At 41.7% G+C, this 20,169-nt stretch overlaps 1 protein-coding gene across 2 annotated transcripts; it reads right to left on the bottom strand.

Annotated features, from left to right (window-relative positions):
- Nucleotides 1-257: 257 nt before the first annotated feature.
- On the bottom strand, nt 258-19,753 carry nyap2b (neuronal tyrosine-phosphorylated phosphoinositide-3-kinase adaptor 2b). 2 transcript variants are annotated; one of them, XM_031755934.2, is made up of 7 exons: nt 19,127-19,753; nt 16,596-16,797; nt 12,610-12,926; nt 8,548-9,621; nt 3,621-4,910; nt 3,423-3,526; nt 258-2,600 (listed from the first exon to the last, which is right to left on the bottom strand). In XM_031755934.2, exons 2-7 carry the CDS (start codon nt 16,772-16,774, stop codon nt 2,307-2,309), a joined length of 3,258 nt encoding a protein of 1,085 aa, XP_031611794.2. In that variant the 5' UTR covers nt 16,775-16,797; nt 19,127-19,753; the 3' UTR covers nt 258-2,306. The 2 variants fall into 2 exon arrangements, with proteins under 2 accessions (XP_031611794.2, XP_039458802.1); XM_039602868.1 differs by having other exon boundaries at nt 3,423-3,514.
- Nucleotides 19,754-20,169: the final 416 nt, after the last annotated feature.

The following is a 20,169-nucleotide window of genomic DNA, read 5'->3' as shown; positions in this document are numbered from 1 at the left end:
TACCATTTATAGTTCTAAAAAAGCTCCTTATGTTCTATAATTGTGCTATAAGTTCAAGATTAATTTCCATTAAATCTGTCGGACTAATACTGTGATCCTCTCTGAAATGACCTTTTCTTGTGTTTATTATTATTTTATTGTTTTTAAGTTGTTTTTCATTTTGTTATTTTAAAATAAGACTTTAACTTGACATGTCATGTAAAAATAAATAAATAAATAAAATTTTAAGAAAAAGAAGCATTTTGACAGGATGCAGATTTTCCATAGCAGGTTTCGAGTCCATATTTATTTATTTCTCTCAACAGAACCCAAGTGACAATCAGAATACAGTACTTTATTCCTCAAACATGTTTTTTCCTTTTCTTTTCTTTTTTTTATTACGCAAAACAAGAGAACACTCAGTGCAATAAGACAGAGGACTGACGGTGCGGTGCTCTCTCTACCTTTTCACAGTGCACGTTTATACACACAAAAAGATTGTACATCATCATCATTGTTACATTTCCAACCTTCACCCACCAACATCATGAGGGCAAAGTAAATGTCTTAAGACAATCATTTTTTAAACTAGCAACTTGCATACAGTGTAGCCTGGCACACACACTCACACACACACACACACACACACACGCACACAGCTCTCTCCCTCGCACGCATACTGGTACCAACGAAGGTTTCTGAATCGTTGATTCTCATAGAGAGGGGGTACTGCACTTGCACTTTAGGGGCTGTTGTTAAACCCATACTATTTTGGCAATGTTGACATTGCCTTTTAATGTGCAAAAGAGAACCAACTGAATTCATGCAAATAAGAGGTTGAGGTAGAGGGAGAGAGCAGGGGGAGATGAATGTGTATGTAACCAGCCTGATTTAATGTGAAGGAAGATGAGAGTTAGTGCAGTTTACTTATTTTTTCGTAGCCTCACAGAATTGCAGGCCCTTGTGCAACCCCTCCCCGTCATTTTTGACAGCTTAGAGCTGTTGTCATGTGATAGGTCCTTCAATAATTTGATCTCTAAAATGGTTGCCAGCCATTGAATTGGATTGGAAACATTGTCAGAGACACCCAAATATAGATGACTGATGTCACACACCCAGCCATTCTCCTGAGGCTTTACCTTTCAGCCAATAAATGAAAACTTACATGGCACGACTCACTATTCCTAACAATTTCAAAAAATATATATAAGCATAAACTTGAAAGTTACTTCTTAAGCAAGTGCATATGGCTATTATAATCTGCAGTGAAATTAAGAAATCTTCTAAAAGCTCAGGTGTTGATTGTACGGGCTGGTCGTTGGCGTCAAGTATTTACACTGTCACGGTGCTTTGCAGTGTGCATGGCAATGTAAAGATGCTGGTACTCGCCAGCTATTGCCACTAATCCCATTTTAAATAACCAAGCATCCAAAGTGCAACCACACCCATATCTCGCTTTTACAGGCTTTGGCTGGTCTTGGAAAATGATCCTGTTTATAATGTATGTTCTAATTTGCTACCTCCCCTCCCCGCCCTCATAGTGTATTTTAGAATACAGCAAAAAACATTACACACTATCTCTGTCCTCTACAAATGCCAGCCAACAGGCTTTCCTGCGAAACAGCTTTAAAAGGCTTTGACGTAGTGACCACACAGTTTCTCACTGTTAAATACAAACTGAAGCACAAGTAGTTTCCTGTTTCTGTTCTAGGACCAGCTGTTGTACATTCTAGAACATCCTGGACCAGGCATGGAGAGACCTGGAATCTAAAGCACGGCGACGTAAACTCCCCAACTTACAATACAACAGTGAAAATGTAAAGTATATATAGACAGAATTAAATAGTCCATTCATTTTAGTGCTTTTAAGCACAAACAAAAAAAAAAGCGCTTGGCATAAGAAAATTATGCAACTACAGTACAAGTATCGATAGATTATGTTTTCAAATGTAAAATAACCTGAACAAAAATAACATAAAAACAAATATTAGATTGCATCTACATCTACTATACATAATTTAAGTTGCCTTTTGATCCCCATCATCTCATTTAGAAAATATCTATTCATCATCAAATATCTACTCTACTAATTACATTACAGGAGTCCAGTCACAGGAAATAGAAAAATATCAAATATCACCAGTGATGATAAGAAACATGACAACCTGAACAAGCAGAAATATTGCTGTGGTAACCACCATTGTCCTTTGACATCAGTGAGCATCATCCCTGTTGTCCTCTCAGCGGCTGCCCTGAAGCCTGTGATGTTTTAGGGAGGAGAGGGAGTGGGTAACTGTGGGTTATGTGTTCAAAATGCCTTGCAAATGTCAGATGGCGGTATCCCAGAATACCGTTGTCTGGGTGGGGTATGGAGGAGGACGGATCTTCTTGGTCCCGCCGTTTTTTCCCCAGCTTGGGAGAACAGATGCATTTTCCTGCTTGCACTGACTTCGTTCCTGGTGTCTGTCCTCATTCCTGTCTGGCAGAGGAGGAGGAGGCCTCTCCAGAGATCTCTGCAAGTGTGGATGCTGTCTGGAACGGATTTCCATGCATAGGGTGCGTTTCCTCTCGATTTGCTCTAGCATAGTGGTGTCTCCACATATCCATGGCATCTGGGGCATCTGAGGAACACATTTAACATACCACGTGAAATAAATACAAATGAACTCTTTCTAGAATTTCTTTTTGATGTCATTCACAATTGACTAAGTGATCATATAACACAAAAAATGAATTCAGGGGCGGATGGGTGTGGTTTTTGATTTGATTTGGTGTAACCCAGTGTCTCACCAGTACTGATCATTTGTAATGGAGAGAATGGTAAACCCATTTATCTGTTCCTGGCTTTAGGCAATAAAAGAAAAAAAAATAGAAAAATGATTTTGACAAAAATCATGTTCACCAAATTGCTGCGCTAGGAGCACCCTTACTCATGAACTTCATCCTACATTATGACTTAATAAATCAGTTTAAAAAAAATACAGTTGATATATCTGGCAGAAGATGAAGAGTTAAACATAATGTAGATCTCTCTGAAAGTTGTGAAACCTGCTGTGGATTTCTCTTCACTGTCTTTGCAAACAATTTACATTTTTTAAAAATAAATCTTCAGTTGTATCTATTATGTTTTAATAAACTGAAGATTTTTCACATTACTAATGAAAATTGCCTAATTAACCAGTGTTATTAATTAGTATTTTGTCAAATAGCTAACTAGTCAGTCAATTGAATAGTCACTTAATTTGAATTGTTGAGATAAAAGACCATAGATTTTGAATCCCCACACCAGTTTGAAGACCAACGAGAACAAAATGTCTTTAAAAAGTCTAAACTGTTCCATAACAGACTAAGAAAGAAGTTTTCAGGACCTATAAAAAACTGACACTTCAGGTAAAGATACAGACAAAACAAAACAAAAGAAAGAACGAACCAGATGTGCATACCTGACTTTGATGTGTCTCTGTTGCCCTCCTTTGTGGAGTTCCCACTGGGGAAGGATTAGCAGGTTTAGACGGTGAGCGGGCATACTTAGATGCTGCTTTCAGATCTACAAAGGAATAAAAAAATCACATATAGTATGCCATTTGAATAGTTATATGCATTGTCTAATGCCGCCTTAAAATTTAGGTCCTAACACTCACCATTTCCTGTTCCTGTGGTCATCGGTGGGCTACCTGATGACCTTCCGTGGTGAGTGGGTGTTGTTGTTGATGAATGCTGTCCTGATATTGTGCTGCCATTCCTCTCTTGTGCTTTTGACTGGTCTGTGTTGTAATTTGCTCTGTTATCTCGTCGGGGGGTGCCATCTGATCTGTATCCTCGCTCCTTATTATCACACCTGTATTCCATTGATGAAGGGCTCTTGGTGCTCTTGATGTCAAAATGATGATGCTCTGAGCCATTCAAACTTCTGTCTTTGCTGTCCCGCCTCACTTCAAGGCCAGTTCTGCTCAGATCTTTGCTGTCCTGCCTGGGTAAAGGAGGAGGAGGAAGATCTCCACTATTGTGGCAGCTTCGATCTCTCCCCTCATACCTGGATTCGGAGTTGGAACCAACTCTGTCCCTGCTGTTGTTGCTTCTGGATGCTTCTTGTCGGGGAAGGATCTCTGGTGGCTGATCTATTCTACCTTCATATTTGTGCTCCGTGTCATTCCTTTCTCTCTCTTTGCTCTCCTGTTGGGGTAACAAATCAGGACGGTGGTCTTTGCTATCATGCCTGTATTCTGGTCCGGTTCTAACCCTGTCTTTGCTCTCTTGTCGGGAAAGAAGCTCAGGGGGCCTATCTCTGCTTTCGTGCTTTGAGTCCACACCATTTCTGGCTCGCTCTTTGCTATCCTGTCGGGGTAAGAGTTCAGGTGGCTGATCCAGTCTCTCTCTGCTTTCATGTCTGTAGTCTACAGGATTTCTTGCCCTTTCCTTGCTGTCTTGCCTTGGTAACAGCTCAGGTGGCTGATCAAGCAGTCTGTCTCTGTCTTTGCTCTCCTGTCTTAGCAAAGACTCCATTCCATGTCCCCCACTTCGATCTTTACTGTCTCTCCTTGGTAATAGGTCACCATTGCTAATCCCTCTGTCCTTGGAGTCTCTTCTTATCAAAGGGATTGTTTCAATGGAGCTGCTGCCCCTATCTTTGGAGTCCCGCCTTACAGGGATGGGCTCTGCATTGCTGCAGGCCTGGTCCCTGCTATCCCTGCGAACAAGCTGTGCATCTACATTGCTACAAGTACGGTCTTTACTATTTCGTCTGTGGGGCAAAGGTTCTGCATTGCTGCTCCCTCTCTCTTTGTCTTTTTCTCTGTCTTTGTCTCTGTCTTTTCTATGTGAAGACTCTTTACTGTGACGCTCCTTGGATTCACGCTTGGACTCCTTGCTGTGACTGTGACGTTCCTTGCCTTCTCGCTTTGACTCACTGTGAGACTTACTTTTGGACTCAGCTGCCAAAGAAAAGGGGGGTAAAAATAAAAAACACATAATTAGGTGAATCAATAGATATTCAGTTTTTGATGTACCTATCAAAATAAACTGGATTGAAAAACACACACAAATAATAACAATAATAAATATGATAAACAGTGGGACAAACTGTGAGTATCATCAGAATCAGACTTGTTACTGCAATGCAAACAGTTATCCACTAGGTGTCCCTTACTACCCATGTGTGAAGCTGTGGTAGGAGTTGTAAACCTCTGGAGTTGAAACAAAATGATTGATAGCCATATATATATATACAGTGGTGTGAAAATTGTTTGCCACCTTCCTGATTTCCTATTTTTTTAACGTTTGTCACACTTAAACATTTCAGATCACCCAAAAAATTTAAATATTAGACAAAGATAACACAAGCAAAGACAAAATGCAGTTTTTAAATGAAGGTGTTTATTATTTAGGGGGAAAAAAATCCAAACCTACATGGCCCTGCTTGAAAAAAATGATTGCCCCTTCCTGTTATAAGATAAATTAACTGTGGTGTATCACATCTTTGGAAAGATGAGTTCAATGTCTCTAGCCAGTTTCTCTAGGCCTGATTACTACTGTGCCTGTTCTCAATCAAGAAATCGCTTACATAGAACCTGCCTGACAAAGTGGAGTAGACCAAAACATCCTCAAAAGTCAGACATCATGCTGCGGTCCAAGGAAATTCAGGAAGAAATAAAAGACAATGTAACTGAGATTTATCAGTCTGGAAAAGTTTATAAAGACATTTCTAAAGCTGTGGGACTGCAGTGAACCACAGTGGGTAACTGGCCACCCAAAATTACCCCAAAAGTGCAGCAACAACTTATCCAAGAGGTCACAAAAGAGCACAGAACAACATCCACAGAAGTGCAGGCCTCACTTGCTTCAGTTAGGGTCAGTGTTCATGAATCCACCATAAGAAAGAGACTGGGTAAAAATGGCCTGCATGGCAGAGTTCTATGACAAAAGCAACTGCTGAGCAAAAGGAACACAAAGGCTGCTCTCAATTTTGCCGGAAAACATCTTAATGAACCCCAAGTCTTTTGGCAAAATACTCTGTGGACCCACAAAACAAAAGTTGAACTTTTTGCAAGGTGTGTATCTCATTACATCTGGCAGCAAGACAATGAAACACACCAGCCAGTCCACTTATGAATGGCTTAAGAAAAACAAAATGAAGACTTTGGAGTGGTCTAGTCAAAGTCCTGAAACCTGAATCCAACTGAGATGCTGTGGCACGACCCTAAAAAGGTGGTTCATGCTCTCAAACCCTCCAGTGTGGCTGAATTATAATAATTCTGGAAAGATGAGTGGGCCAAAATTCCTCTGCAGCGCTTTAAAAGAATCATTGCCAGTTATCACAAATACTAGATTGTACTTGTTGCTGCTAAGGGTGGCCCAACCAGTTATTACGTTTAGGGGAAAATCACTTTTTCAAGCAGGGCCATGTAGGTTTCGATTTTTGTCCTCTTAAAAATAAACAACTTGATTTAGAAACTTAATTTTATCATTTTTTTGATGATCTTAAACATTTAAGTGTGATCAACATACAAAAAAATAGGAATTTAGGAAAGGGGCAAAAACGTTATATATATATATATATATACATATATATATATATATATATATATATATATATATATATATATATATATATGATTTCCATAGGTATATATGTATCTGAATATATATTATATATGCATGACTGATTTCGTATAGGTCGTGTCTCTGGATAGGTTTCCGTACAAGCTTTAACTTACAATACATTATGGAAGCATCCCCTGTCATGCCTGCATGCGTCATATGTGCAGTTTCATGCAGATGTGTGTATGGGGGGGTAAAAGAGAGCAAGTGTGGTGATTAACCAGTTGGTAAGTGGGTCAGGGTAGCTGTTGCTGCCCCTGTTGCCTTAGAAAGGGAAAGAACAAAATGATCCTCCATTCCTTCATAACCTTCATGTTCACAACACACAACATATTAGTGTTATGTGACATTTGCACTAACTAAACCAAAAATCTCACTGATGAGAAATCAAAGGGTAATCCTCGCACCTAAATGCAGTATCTAACTAAAAACACTTTATTCAGCAGCTAATAACGCCAATCTCTGGAATAAGCAAAAAATATATACGAGTCTGGTACATGCATGAACACGTATATCAAAATGGCAAGAAATCATAAATTCTCTCAGCGTCCACCGTCCCCATCTGCACAGCTGCTCCAGCTGCCCGATTGGCTTACGTATGTGTGTGCTGATTGGACAGAAAAGGGAATCTGAAATCCTGTGATCAGGTGTAGGATAGAGTTCAGAGGCATAATATCTCTATCAGGAGCATGCATTGTAGTCTGACGTGCCCTGAGCTGTGATTGGCTGCATTACCCACGGGGAGGGAATCTGCAAATAAGAAACAGGGATTTCTCCTCCTTCCACTGTTGCTATGTTGTAGTTGCTAAGAGCACTGAGTAAGGATGGATGTGTGGATTCTTTGTAGCTTTTTTTCATGATTTATGATGTATGCATAAATGCTGTGTTTGGTGGTATTTACATTACAGAAAACTGTTAAGCTGTTAAATTGTTGTTAAATTCTTTCAGATTGTGAAACTCAGGTATGAGGAGAGTTATGTGAAGTTGAGGGTTAAACAGCATGTCATCTTCACTGTATATGATTACGTACTCCATCTGACTTTGTTACTGACCCTTCTCAAGTAAAGTACGACATGCTTCTACAAAATGAATCTAAGCTTCAAGAATTTGTGAATCATCCTGTTCTGTTTTTGGTACAGTTTAAATAGCAAGCACATTGGGTTTCACAATATTCAAGTTTAAAACCTCTATTTTAACAGAAAAATAAAGGTTGCAATATGCTTGAGAATGAGAAGGCCAATTTGTGACTGACTGATAATGCTGCTGGCACCAAACTCAGAAATATTTTCTGCTTTTATATCTTTCTTCTTTCGTAAATTCAATTTGTGCAGCAAGGGGTTTGTTTTCCTACCCGACCGCACATATTTTGGCAGCGTCTTCCTGACTGTGGCATAACATCTGTATTTAAATGTTGATGTTTACATATTTAAAAGTAATGCTGCCTGATGGCCTAATGCCATGAGTTGGTTTGAGAGACCTACGGCCCGCTTTAGTCTCTAATCCTCTCAGATTAAATCATACGATCTGTATCAGACTTGGCTTGGCAGGTCTAGATTAAACAAACGCAAACTGCAAAGTGCCCTGCAAACATCGTGCTGTGAAAGCGATGCATTAAATGCACAAACTTGTTAACTCTAAATGTGGACTGATTAAGGAATTAAAAAGTGTTTATTTATGTTTGCTGCCAGGTTTACTGCCGCTAAATCACTTTAAACTAACACAGTGCACATTGCCCAGTGACACACTTCTGTGTTACCTCTGCTCTTTAGTTTGTTATCCTACTTTCTAGTGCTGCTTTCTAACTAAATCTGTCATTCTCGTGAAACAAATGTGTGTACAGTAGACAGGGTAGAAAAACTGTTCAATGGGCATGTGTTTGCAAACTATCTACACTCATATGGAAACCAGAAAGTTTGCAATACTTTGAATTAGTATCTTTTTGTAACTACATTTCATAATTGTAAGACTTACTTTCTCCAGGCTCCTTGGATTTTCTTCCACTGGAATTTTTCTTTAGCATATTCCTGCCTGTCGTAAACAGGTTGGTTAGTTCATCCAGAGGGCTGGTGGGTGTCCGTGAGCGGCCTGTTGATACATTTTGCATAGACCCATGAAGTCGTCCGACACCATCTTGAGGTGGCGAGCCTTTTCCGTGCGGTGTAGCAGAAGCACTTCGGGGCAGACCCCCAGGGAATGGCATCGGAGCATCAAAAGGAGGTGTACGCATGAGGCTGAGAGGGGTGAGACAGCGACCCATGCTGACTGGCGATGGACAAGCAGAGTGGCTACGCTGATAGGATGATGATGAGGAGGATTTATAAAGGGTACAGGGCAGAGGAGGCGCAGAGGAGCGTCCAGAGACAGTGAGAGTTGGGGTGGCTGTGAGCTCTCTACGGATGTGTGCGGAGGAGGGTGGCTCGGTGGAAGAGGTGGGAGATTTGCTGTACGACTGGTTCTCCAGCATGGGCAATTTGGCTACATCTAAAGGGGTGAGGGGAGACTCATCTGAGTTAGGCGAGCACTGGGCAGGCGCTGGTGGGAACACCAACAGTGGAGGTCGATGAGTGAGTAAATTGGGGAAGGGTGCAGGAATGTCACAGAGTGGAATGTTTCGAGGTGTGGAGCAGCGGCTGAGAGGCTCGGGTTCATAGGGTGCCGGGGTAGGGCACGCAGAACGACATCCTACAGGGTCGGTGCGGTACTCCATGTCATCCAGAGCTGGGTACTTCATCTCCTCGTACACAGACTCATCTGGCTCCTCATCCTCACTCTTCAAGGGTTCTCGCATTCCAACATCAATCCCACCCATCTCTATATAGACAGGTTCGTCTTCACAGTCATCAGTAGGGCTTTCATCACTTTGAGGAGGTGATGGGTTGCATTCGTTTGGGGAAGTGACATGGTGGAGGGGTTTGGAGGGGCAAACCCCACTGCCTCCATGGCTCTTAATGTAGGACTCATCGAAGGAAACACTCAGTTGTGTGTTGGGGTTCCTCTTGGGTTTGGGTGGCGGCACCCTCCTACAGTCCTCACTGCATCCCTGAACTGCTCAAAAAGAGAGAGAAAGAAAGTCTAAGATCTAATTTGTTGAGGTATGAGTCAAATAATTATAGAGTCATATATAATAGAGTACTGAATTGGGTGAAATTCAAGTTTTTGTAATCTATTTGTCATTAATTATTAATGTGGGTCAGTTGTAGGTCTTTATGTGCTGCTGAGCGCAATATCTTGAGTCAGATATGTGGGAATAGTTGAGGCATATACATGTTTCTAGGTCACATATATGGCAGCATGTGAGTGTACTATCTGGGTCACACACACTGTTGAGCTTCTTTCTGATAGTGGTGACGTAGCTTTGCAGTGCGAATCTTTTTAGATGTGGTGCGGAGAGGCATTTGTACAGCTAGTACTGTAAAATACACTGCGGTACCACTACAGTAGCTTACAGAGGGTAGCCATAGCTCTATGCTACCAACTTGCTCTGAGTCTATTTCTAGGCCAAATACTGAGATGTTTAGATAGAAGTGTCCCTCACACTGGCAGGTAGTGGGAGATGAATGTGGTTAAGAGCTGGAGTATGTCTAAAATTTTTAAAACTGCAAATTTTATACCTTAAATAATTCATGTGGCAGATGGCCGAGACACACTCCTAGTTCCAGTAACCGTATGACTCACCACCCTTACTCCATGCATACAGGCGCACAAACACACACTAAAGATGCCGACACATTAAGAGAGAGGAATTAGGAGTGATATGTACCTATTTCACAGCTCACACTGAAGTATATCCCTATAGGTTTTTAATGTACTTTTTTTTTGTTTTTGTTTTTTTTTGGGGGGGGTTAGGAAAAAATTGGATACAGTGTATTGCACGTTGATAAAAATGTCTCTTGTTTATAATATTATTTGAGAAAAAAATGAATTCAGTGTTAGGTTTATGATCCAGTGCAAGAACCAAAAGACTACAAATTAAAACAAAACATCCAATTTTGTTCTGCTTGTTGCATGCTATACATTTAGTCACGATCATATATATAAACTAATTTGAACAGAGGATGCTTGGGTCTTTTGGACTGGTGTTCTCTCCTAATTAACACTTGCTAATAATGTGCTAATACAAGATTTGGTTAAGCCCAAATGTGTTTTGGCATGTGCTTCTTCCAACTATAATACTGAGATTCCTGCATATGCTCCTCTCCTGCCTTTGTGTGGGCATGTGCATGCATGTGTATATATGTGCGTGCAGTAATGGGCACATAATGATGTTCTTCTTCCTCGTTTCCACAGCAGCAAATTACATTACTACACTAGCAGGTTTCCATGGTTAATGCTGAGATCTGTTTCAGCATGGATGATGAATCCACCCCTTCAAAACATTGCTCTCCTTTCTCTTCTCCTCTCTCCACTGCTCCCTCTACCCCACCTCCCCCTTGCAGCGGATGTGTTTACCCGCAGCACCCTCCCCCCTCCCACTCCTCCTGGGGAAAACGAATCTAGGTCAATCGCTCCTCCTGAATGAATTCTACTCTGACAAGCTCCTCCCCTTCCCACTAAAGCGCCAGCTACAGAGCACGCAACCCTCCCCTCAGCCAGGGACACCCCCACACTCTCAATTTGATTGGCTCAGAAGCCTTAGTTTTCAGCATCTCTGGAACCTCATTGGCCCAAGCTGCTCAGTGATGCTGGGATTGGCTGGGCTGCAGGGGGTCTTGTTTCTGTGAGATGGTTGCCGTGGTGCCCAGGAAGATCTGTGCGCACATAGTGATCCCCACCAATCTGAGCCAGGCAGGGTGACTCCCTAAACATCACGTTGGCAGCGAAGCATCCAAACGGGAATGGAGTCAATGCTTCCTGCAAACTCTAAATCTTTTTGTTATTAATGCAACCTGAAAACTCTATCTTATGCTATCAGTTTAACTTTGCAAAATGCATTTATTGTGATTTTTTTTTTCCCTGAGACAGTACTGTGCAGCTTGCATTTGTTGCAAGACAAACTGTTTTGGGATAATAATGTTCAGTTAAATTACTCTAAACTGCTCTTACATTGGCACAAGGCATATTTGAAGAGGAGTTTTAAGCACTAACTGAGTTTTAGAACTGTCAAAGCAGTTGACGCACGGGAACAGCTTCAATTACTAAAAATGTGGCAATAACCTTCTATAAGCAGCACTATTATTACTCTGCTGAGCTGAAACCTACTATGCTGAGCAAGAGATGGAGTTTGTATATAGAGCAACACCTGATGATTACATGCACAAGGATAAATAATCCCAACGTGCTCCAAAGATCTTATCATACACTTCAAGGTTCTTGAAATATAGTGAAAAATGAAGCAAGCAGGATAACACATGATAAACTGGGGTACTTTTTCTCCAAAGCCTAAAGACATGAGAAAAGACACACACACACATTCACATGCATTATAAGTGACTACTTCCATCTCTGTCTCTACATGGTAGTACTCACACATGCAACCTGATTTATCTGTTGGGAAGCAGAAATTTTGAAACTACCATTTGCTAATTTGATAACAAGAGAAAAAAAAGAAGTATGAGAATGAAAACTCAAACAAAGGTACAACTTATCCCAAACTTCTTAATCTTTCTTTGGTATTATAATGGTATTCTCAATTTCTATGGCCTGTTCATTTTGCAGTATGTTATTAAATGCATGCTAGAGTAGGTCAGCCCTCACGAAATGGAAAACCATGACCATCAGAACATATTGCAGCACAGATCTCTTTAAATATTCATTTATTATTATACATGTGCTTCAGGCTGTCATGTTTGCAATGTTGTTTAGCATAGCCAAAATATGGATACATATGATATATAATACTTTAATCACAGTTCAATCCCCTATTGTATTTACACCCTTCATCTTATATCAGTTTACACCTATGGTAGGTCAGTGAAAAGCATACACTGAATAGTTAAATGTCATGTCATTGTGAGAGAAGCAATGTTGAAGAGGGCCCTGCAGTTCAGCTATATATAGTGCATCAGTCTTGTGTGAAGTGCCACCTCCACTCACCGTCACATCTCTCCCCGCGGCAGGTGGACATGGGACTGTGGTCCACCGCCTCAGACGACATGCTCAGCTTGGTGGCTGGGTCTCTCCTGGGCTTAGGCGGGGGCTGCTTCCTAGAAGTTGGACTTCCCACTTCCTCCTCTCCTCCACCCCCAGTGTTCCCACCACCGACCGAGTGCAGGGACTGGGAGCGTACTGAGAAGCCCTGCCCACAGGCGATAGGGTGCAGGTGGGGCACGGGCATGCGTTCCTGGGGGTCTGGCATGGTATTTAAGCCCATACGCAAGTGCTTGCCCTCAGTTGCTATCTCCTCACCCGATCTGAAACAGCGAAAGAGGAAAGACAAAGAGAAGGGTTAAGAGATCAGAATGAATAAATGTGGAATGCAAAGATTAAAAAAGATAAAGACACAGAAATACAGACATTCGACAATCCAACACATTACCATCAAACGTCTTTCATTTGATCGTATGCGCACGTAGGTATGTGTATTTCATTGTGTGCAGGTGGTCAAAATGACAAGAGCACTAAGTTAACAATAACAGATGTGTTAGTGCCATTGACAGGATGGCTTCTTTCAGGGCAAAGCATTGATTTGAATTTAACCCTGGATATGACTGATAACCCTCACACAAGCACACACAATCAATCCCTTTAAACGGATGATTGGCCTGAATGGAGTGTTAATGATGTCTGAGTGTTGTGCAATAATGGCATAAAGGGAAGTGTGTGCTTGAGTGTAAATGGGTGAATAAATGAGTTCAAGATCTGACTGTGTTTTACCATCATATTAAAGAGAGAGCAGAACTAAGCTTCATTTCAGAGATTTATCTGTTTGAAAAATCTCACATTTGCATGTGTGATATTGTCAACCATGCATGTTGGTATGGATGTATGTGGGGGTGACCCCTCAGCTTGTTACTTTGCTGACTGTGACTCCCTCTCTGGCCAGCTGCTGAACAGAAGGTGCTCAGTGGGTTGGGTTCATTGGTCAGGGGCTTAACTTTGCCTAGCAACAGGGTACCCATAGAAACCAGACACAAAACCAGCTGCCACTGCACAACAATAATAAAGCACACGTGCACGCCATAAGCACATGATAACCGCAGCAGGGTTTGTTTTAATAGGATACTGCTGATATAAGTTAAAAAAAAGGGACCTGCAGAAACATGTAGAGGCACAGAATGAACAAACACAGAAGTTAAAAATTATAAGTTTATGTAAAAATAACTATAAAATATATAAACAATAATGTATATATATATATATATATATATATATATATATATATATATATATATATATATATATATATATATATATATATATATATATAGATATGATATATATATATATGATAGATGATAGATAAAAAAACATCAATGAAGAAATTATAAATTCTTTATCAACAAGATTCAGCCACAGGTGTCAGCAGCAAAGCATTAACAATGTCTTACATGTTTTGGGCATGCATCTGCTGTGATGTGCACTTTTATATACATGGGTTGGTAGTGTGGGGGTGGCTGGGTGTGACTGGAGTACTGGTGACTGGGTTATTTATAGGATATTTGCCCAGTGATTGGCTAGAGGACAGACCACAGGTGCAGTAGGCGCAGTTGGGGTTGATTTGTTTTTGAGCAGCTCTGGTTGTCTCACTGTGACACCATGGGATGGCAAAAGAAGGCACCCCCCCAAAAAAACCCAAACAAACAAACAACCCCCCCTCAAAAAAAACCCCCAAACACTTACTAAATGACATACTGAGAAATAAGGAAGGAAAAAACGTCTGTTTGTGTCTGCATGCACGTGTGCACAAAGGGCAGGGCAATCGTTGGGAATTTGCATGCATATGCAAATAAATGCATGTGCATCTGTGTGCATGTGTGTGCATGAATGTGGGATACAGGTCGTTTTGAAGACTCTTTGACATTTAAATGGATTTGTGTGTCTGTGACTCTGTGGATAACTTTTTTCCCTCTGATGAAATACAATAAAAGAAAACCAGAGTGAGAGTGTGCTAGGCAGGAAGGCCCGCCTCACTCAAACCAAACGTGCTGATTTGATTGGCCTATGGCTGCTCCAGCTGTTACCAGGCAGAACCCACCTCCTGCAACTGAGCTCACACTTAATCTCTCTTTAACATTTTTTCCCCCATTTTCCCCCCAACTCTAAAACACACTTGTTCTAACAAGCTCTTTTTTCCTTCACACGATCACACTGTCAGTTTGCTCTTTCCAACCCTTTCTCATAAACTAATATATTCCCTTTTCCGGTTGTTCATGCCCATGCACGCACATAGTACGCAGCATGGACACACAAATTCTCACACTCTCACAGTCATTCACTTACTGTAAAAAAATGGGTCGTCTCATTGACCTACTTATAGGTCTCATAAAAAATCCAACTATTTTTTGTCTCTTTCTCCAGTGACTGTGAATTAATGTTTTAGGTTTGGCAACACCTAAAAGAAAGTGAACAGCGGATGGCACTTTCCTCAGACGTCACCCTGTCCCATTCACCAAAGTTACTGGACAGGACTGCATAACAATGAGGACAATGAGATCTTGCTGGTAGGTTAAAAATAGAGGCAAAGAAAGATTTCTGAATTTTCTCTAAAAATGCCACTTTGTTTTTCTAATGCCAGCGGTGTAAAGTTTGAGCTTTGATCATGCAAGTGATGTGCCATTTGCATATCCAGTCATACTGGGAGCCAAAAAAAGAGACAGAGCTCTTTGGAGATGCATGGACCATTGAGAGAAGCATGACAGGGATCAAAGTGTTCCTGTATAAATAGGTTAAAAAGCCACATCTGGTCAGATATAAATGCTCAACTCCCCAAAAGCACCTTAATTATTTGATGAGCTGCTAAAATTGCCATCAGCTGCTAAAATACTTTGAGCCAGACAGACTTAGAGCAAGCAAAATTATTTTTAGAATGTTTGAGAACACTGGAAAGCATAAATTACAAGTACCCAGTGTACACTCATGCTTCTTTCTGTCCTATATTACAGCAAACTTTAGATGAAATTGATAGATTAGACATCATTCTAAGACCTAATGAAAAATCATACTACTCAGTATGATGCCTGATGGATATAGAGTTTCTTTTATGTCATGGCTATAAAGATCTGCTCTCCGTTTTTGGGGATTGCAAATGTCCATGTTGTCACCAACAACTTTCAAAATCCCTCCAAATACCCTGGTATCATCTCCTAATAATCTAACACCCAGTGGTTCTCTAACACCCAGCAAGCAGGATTTTTCCACGCGCTAGGCACATGTTTACAGCTTGTGCCTCTTATTTAGTGAAGTTTCAGTGGGACCATGTTCAGTGGCACTGCTCTAAGGACTTATTCATTACAATGTACAAAAAACAGTGCAGTCAGACATGCAAGCGTTCATAAGGCTGGTTAGAACCCTCCTCTCACACACACACACACACAGACACACACATGTCCATGTTTCCAGATGGTTTTTAAATAAAGGTGTTTCGAAACACTCACATCATCAGCCTAATTCCCACCCTCACTTCCTAACTTCCTGGGTGTTTTACTGTCCTGGCCCACCTCATTCCTTCTTAATTGTAAAAGCTTGCCATCTCAAAAATAGAGCAGTGATGACCTCCATACAAGGACAAGTCCCAAATAAGTCTAAAAGTGAAAAATTAATTATCCTCCATAGATCACGGAGTGCACTGATCCACACTTGTAAACTCCATAACATAGCAAATTAACAAACCCTCTGGCTACTTGTCCCAATTTCCTCATCCTTAAGCACGGGATACCCGAAGGCAAAGTGGTTTGGGCTCATACCACACGGGTCCAAATGCCCTTGAGCATCAAGTCCCCTGTTTCAATATCCAGCTGGCTGGACCATTTGTTGCATGTCATGCCCCCCCTCTCTTTTCCCATATACCCTGCTTTAAATGTAGTCAAAACATACTATTGAGGTTTTCATATTTGCAAACACTTTACTTGTTTTCATCCTACCTCCTTATGGCTTCCTCCTGTTTTCTCTTCTTCTCGTTTTTTTCCTTCAGGAATATCTTGTTTCTCTCATTCCTGGCGTGGTCCAAGTTCTGAGCTACCAGGCCGTTGTAGGCTCTCAGGCCATTCTCCTCAACATATTTGAAAAAGCTGAGAGTTTCCTCCTCTTTGGAGCTCATCATTCTTCAAGTATTTCCACTGCATTCTGGGGGGCATACAAGACATATCAGTCATAATTATTCTTCTAGAAGGGTCACAAAAAACAAGAGTGGGCCAGTCATGAGAAAAGATGGATTTCACAGGCCACACGTTAGTGCCACATGTTGAGTATATGTGACATTGCTGTTGATTTTGAATATGTCTGAATGTTGCTGTAGAGTTGGTGGTGGGCCTTCCATCATGTCTGTGTCCAGAAGAGTATTTTCCCTGGAGGTTTGCAACATCTTTTTCTACTGTTCACTCTGCACACAGATGCACACACGCACACACAAAAAAACACACGCACATGCAAACATATACAAAAGCTCATGTGCACATGGAAAGAGCTAAGACTCACTATTTAGCAACAATTACTCATAACCTTCTGCTTCAGTGTGGAACAGTAGCGGCTGCTCATTTTCTCAGTTGTGTTTGCACATTTTCTGGCTGAAATTACTGGCTTTAACCAAGCGAGTGTGTGAATGAGACTGAAAAAGGGCTTTCATCTTCTGCAGTCATAATAAGGCCTGGACTCGGAAAGCATAAAACTCCTGAAAGCAATCAGATCAGCACAAATGAAACAAAACTATGATGCATGCTTTTACATTTACAAATATCATCAATCTTGTCTCTTAAATCCTCAAATACTCTCTTCTCGAGTTCTGCCTTTTGAGTCGGTGATAACATTAATGTTCTTAATGAAAAAAGTGAGAAGAAGCCTTCTCTGTGAAATGTCGACACTTATGTAGTTACTCAGTGATTCACTCCTAGACGGTAATTAGTTTATAAAAGCAATCGTTTGCAGCCACTTAAAGTCGAGGCACAGAACGAAGCAGTTAATGATGCGATTCAGTCTGCATGCATGTTCACTTGGCTGAAAACAAGTGCAACCGCATGTAACGCAGTACATACAATGTGCAACGGCCAAATGTGAATTTCGAGAGGGCAGTGGCGGAAGAGAAAGACAGAGCATGCTTTTATGTAGGTCAGTGTTTTCAGATCAACCTAAGACTCATGCTTGTTTACGTGTGAGACAGGCACTGAGTGTGAGCTTGCATGGGGAGGGGGAGGGGGCTTGTGATATCTCGATATATGTTTGCATGTGCATGTGTGTGTGTGTAGAGAGGCAAGGGCAGCAAGGGGGGTCTTGGAGGGCAGCCAAATGGAGATTGCATGGCCAACTCAGAGGCTGGCCATTGTCTGGCCATCCCTCAGCATCCTTCTACCTCTTGTCGGTCTATGACTATGAATATGTCCAACATGTGGGCTAGGTCAGTGGGTTTATCTGCCAGTTCCACTCCCCATGATGCATCTCAAAACTGTTTTGCATAGGCTTTTACAGGCAAGATGAGAGGACTGATAAGAGCCAAAAGACAGGATCAGGATCTCAAGAGCAAAGTTCAAACTAGGGCAAGGATGCCTGGTGTCAAGTGGTGCAGAGATGTTTTCTCCTGATAATCGGGTTTTATCACTAATGCACAGGCACAGTGTAACACCTACAGCTGCACAAATACCCTTTTTTTTTTTTTAAATCACAGTTGCTGAGGGAAAACGAAGCACACCAGTTAGAGGTACGGCAATGGGAAGGCACAGTTCAAACAGTGTTTGAGCTGAATTAAGCCTGCCTGCCTAATCCCTGTAAGCCTGCAGCAGCACTCTGCACTGGAATCAGCTTGTTTATCACAGTGTTTTTACCAACCAAACCTTTCTCATTGGATTGTCCTCCCTCAACTCATTGATACAAAAAGCTATTATTAATTTTTCATCTCCATAAAACCTGTCAGTTCAGTGAACATTTTCATTTTCTTTTTTTTTAAAGCAAAGCTTGTTTTGCTCAGTGCCTTGCTCAGTGACATGATGCATTCTTTCTCTCTCTTTTTCTGTCTTGCCCCTTCTACCTCCATTTGCCCTAGGTGACATAGGCTGCAACAGTTGGAACACAGAGGTGCACTTTGCTTTAAATGATAGTGGCACACCATTTCTGTTTCCAAGCAACCATGTCACAGGAGAAGGCCAGCATGGATATTCTAGAGACACACTGTCAAGAAAGATTGCAAGGGCAAGAATCTGGTGACAACATGCATGGGTACTTGTGTATGCATATACACACACGCACACACACAGACACACACAATCATTCTAGGACCAAGTTAAAGCTAGTGTTTACTTGATGCAACACTTGGCATGTCTTTACACTTGATGGATTTTTATAGGCACTTGAGAAGGGTGCACAGTATGACATGTGTAGCATTAGACAAGCAGGCATTTTTTCTCAGTGCTTTGTGGGTTTGTAGGTCAGTGCTGTGGATAAAAAAAGTGTTCTGATGCATACTTACAATAGGGTTGTGTCCTTACTGGTTTGTGGACCAATGCGAGGTCTGTCTTCCCCTGACAAGTCCACTGTACACTAATGAACTCTGAGCTATGCTGGAGCACCAGTGCACTATTCCACTTAAAGCCACATAGACTTCCATCCATTGTATGGTCCAACTGATTGGCCAGCTAGAAAGACTGCCTGTGACCCAGGATAAGGCTGGTGCCAGAAGGGAGCCGGGCCATTGGGTACCCGGCCCAGTGCTCCCTTCCCTGGGCAAAAAAGGGAGATGCGTCCGCTCCAATCCAGATGTTTCCACAGTTCAAGCCAGATGGCAGCTTCACTTCTTCAAACATCTGCACATGCTAAAGATGGAAGGAAGACGCAGCATAGCAGCTGACCGCACCCGCATACATCACGCAAATGCACACTAACACACTCACACGCTCTGACATGAAGCTCCCACTTGCAGTTACAGACCAGGCACTCAAAGTCTTTCTAATTTCCAGAATGTCTTTCCTTCTGCTTTAACATGTCAAAGTGCTGCCCGGGTAAAAGGAATCCTTATCCACAGTGCCCTCAAGGTTGAGACCGAGGTAGAGCAAAGTGATGTGCATTTCCAGGTAAGGCATTCCCTGCCTGCTCCCTCCGTCCCGCTTAGACAGATAGGTCTGCACGCTCACACTGTGCTTAAGCAGATGACACTGGGCTTCCCAACTATAGATCACAACAAGAAGAACACGCCCACTGCCTACTGTAGCCACCTTCCACTAGAGCGTCATCCTCTCTCCCTCTCTCTCTCCTTTTCCTACACTTCTTTTTTTCTCTTGTGTGCTTTTCAGCTCATCTTCAAAAGCACTCATACCCCAGCCTCTTTTTGCAGTTAGTCATTTTTATTCTCTCGTCTTGTGTGCCTCGCCTGCCTTCCCTTAGCGACTGGGCTGTAACTGAATCCTCAGTGTTTTTCTGCTTTCAGCACCACGGAGAGCTCTCTCTGTCAGGGGGCGAAGGCGGGGGGTGGAGGGTTGAGTGGGTGGGCACATTCAAAGGGGGCCAAGTGGAAAG

The sequence above is a fragment of the Oreochromis aureus genome, linkage group 18 (genome assembly GCF_013358895.1).
Source record: "Oreochromis aureus strain Israel breed Guangdong linkage group 18, ZZ_aureus, whole genome shotgun sequence".
Lineage (NCBI taxonomy): Eukaryota > Metazoa > Chordata > Actinopteri > Cichliformes > Cichlidae > Oreochromis > Oreochromis aureus.
Note: the sequence above shows the minus strand (reverse complement) of the source record. Positions and strands in the feature narration are given on the sequence as shown.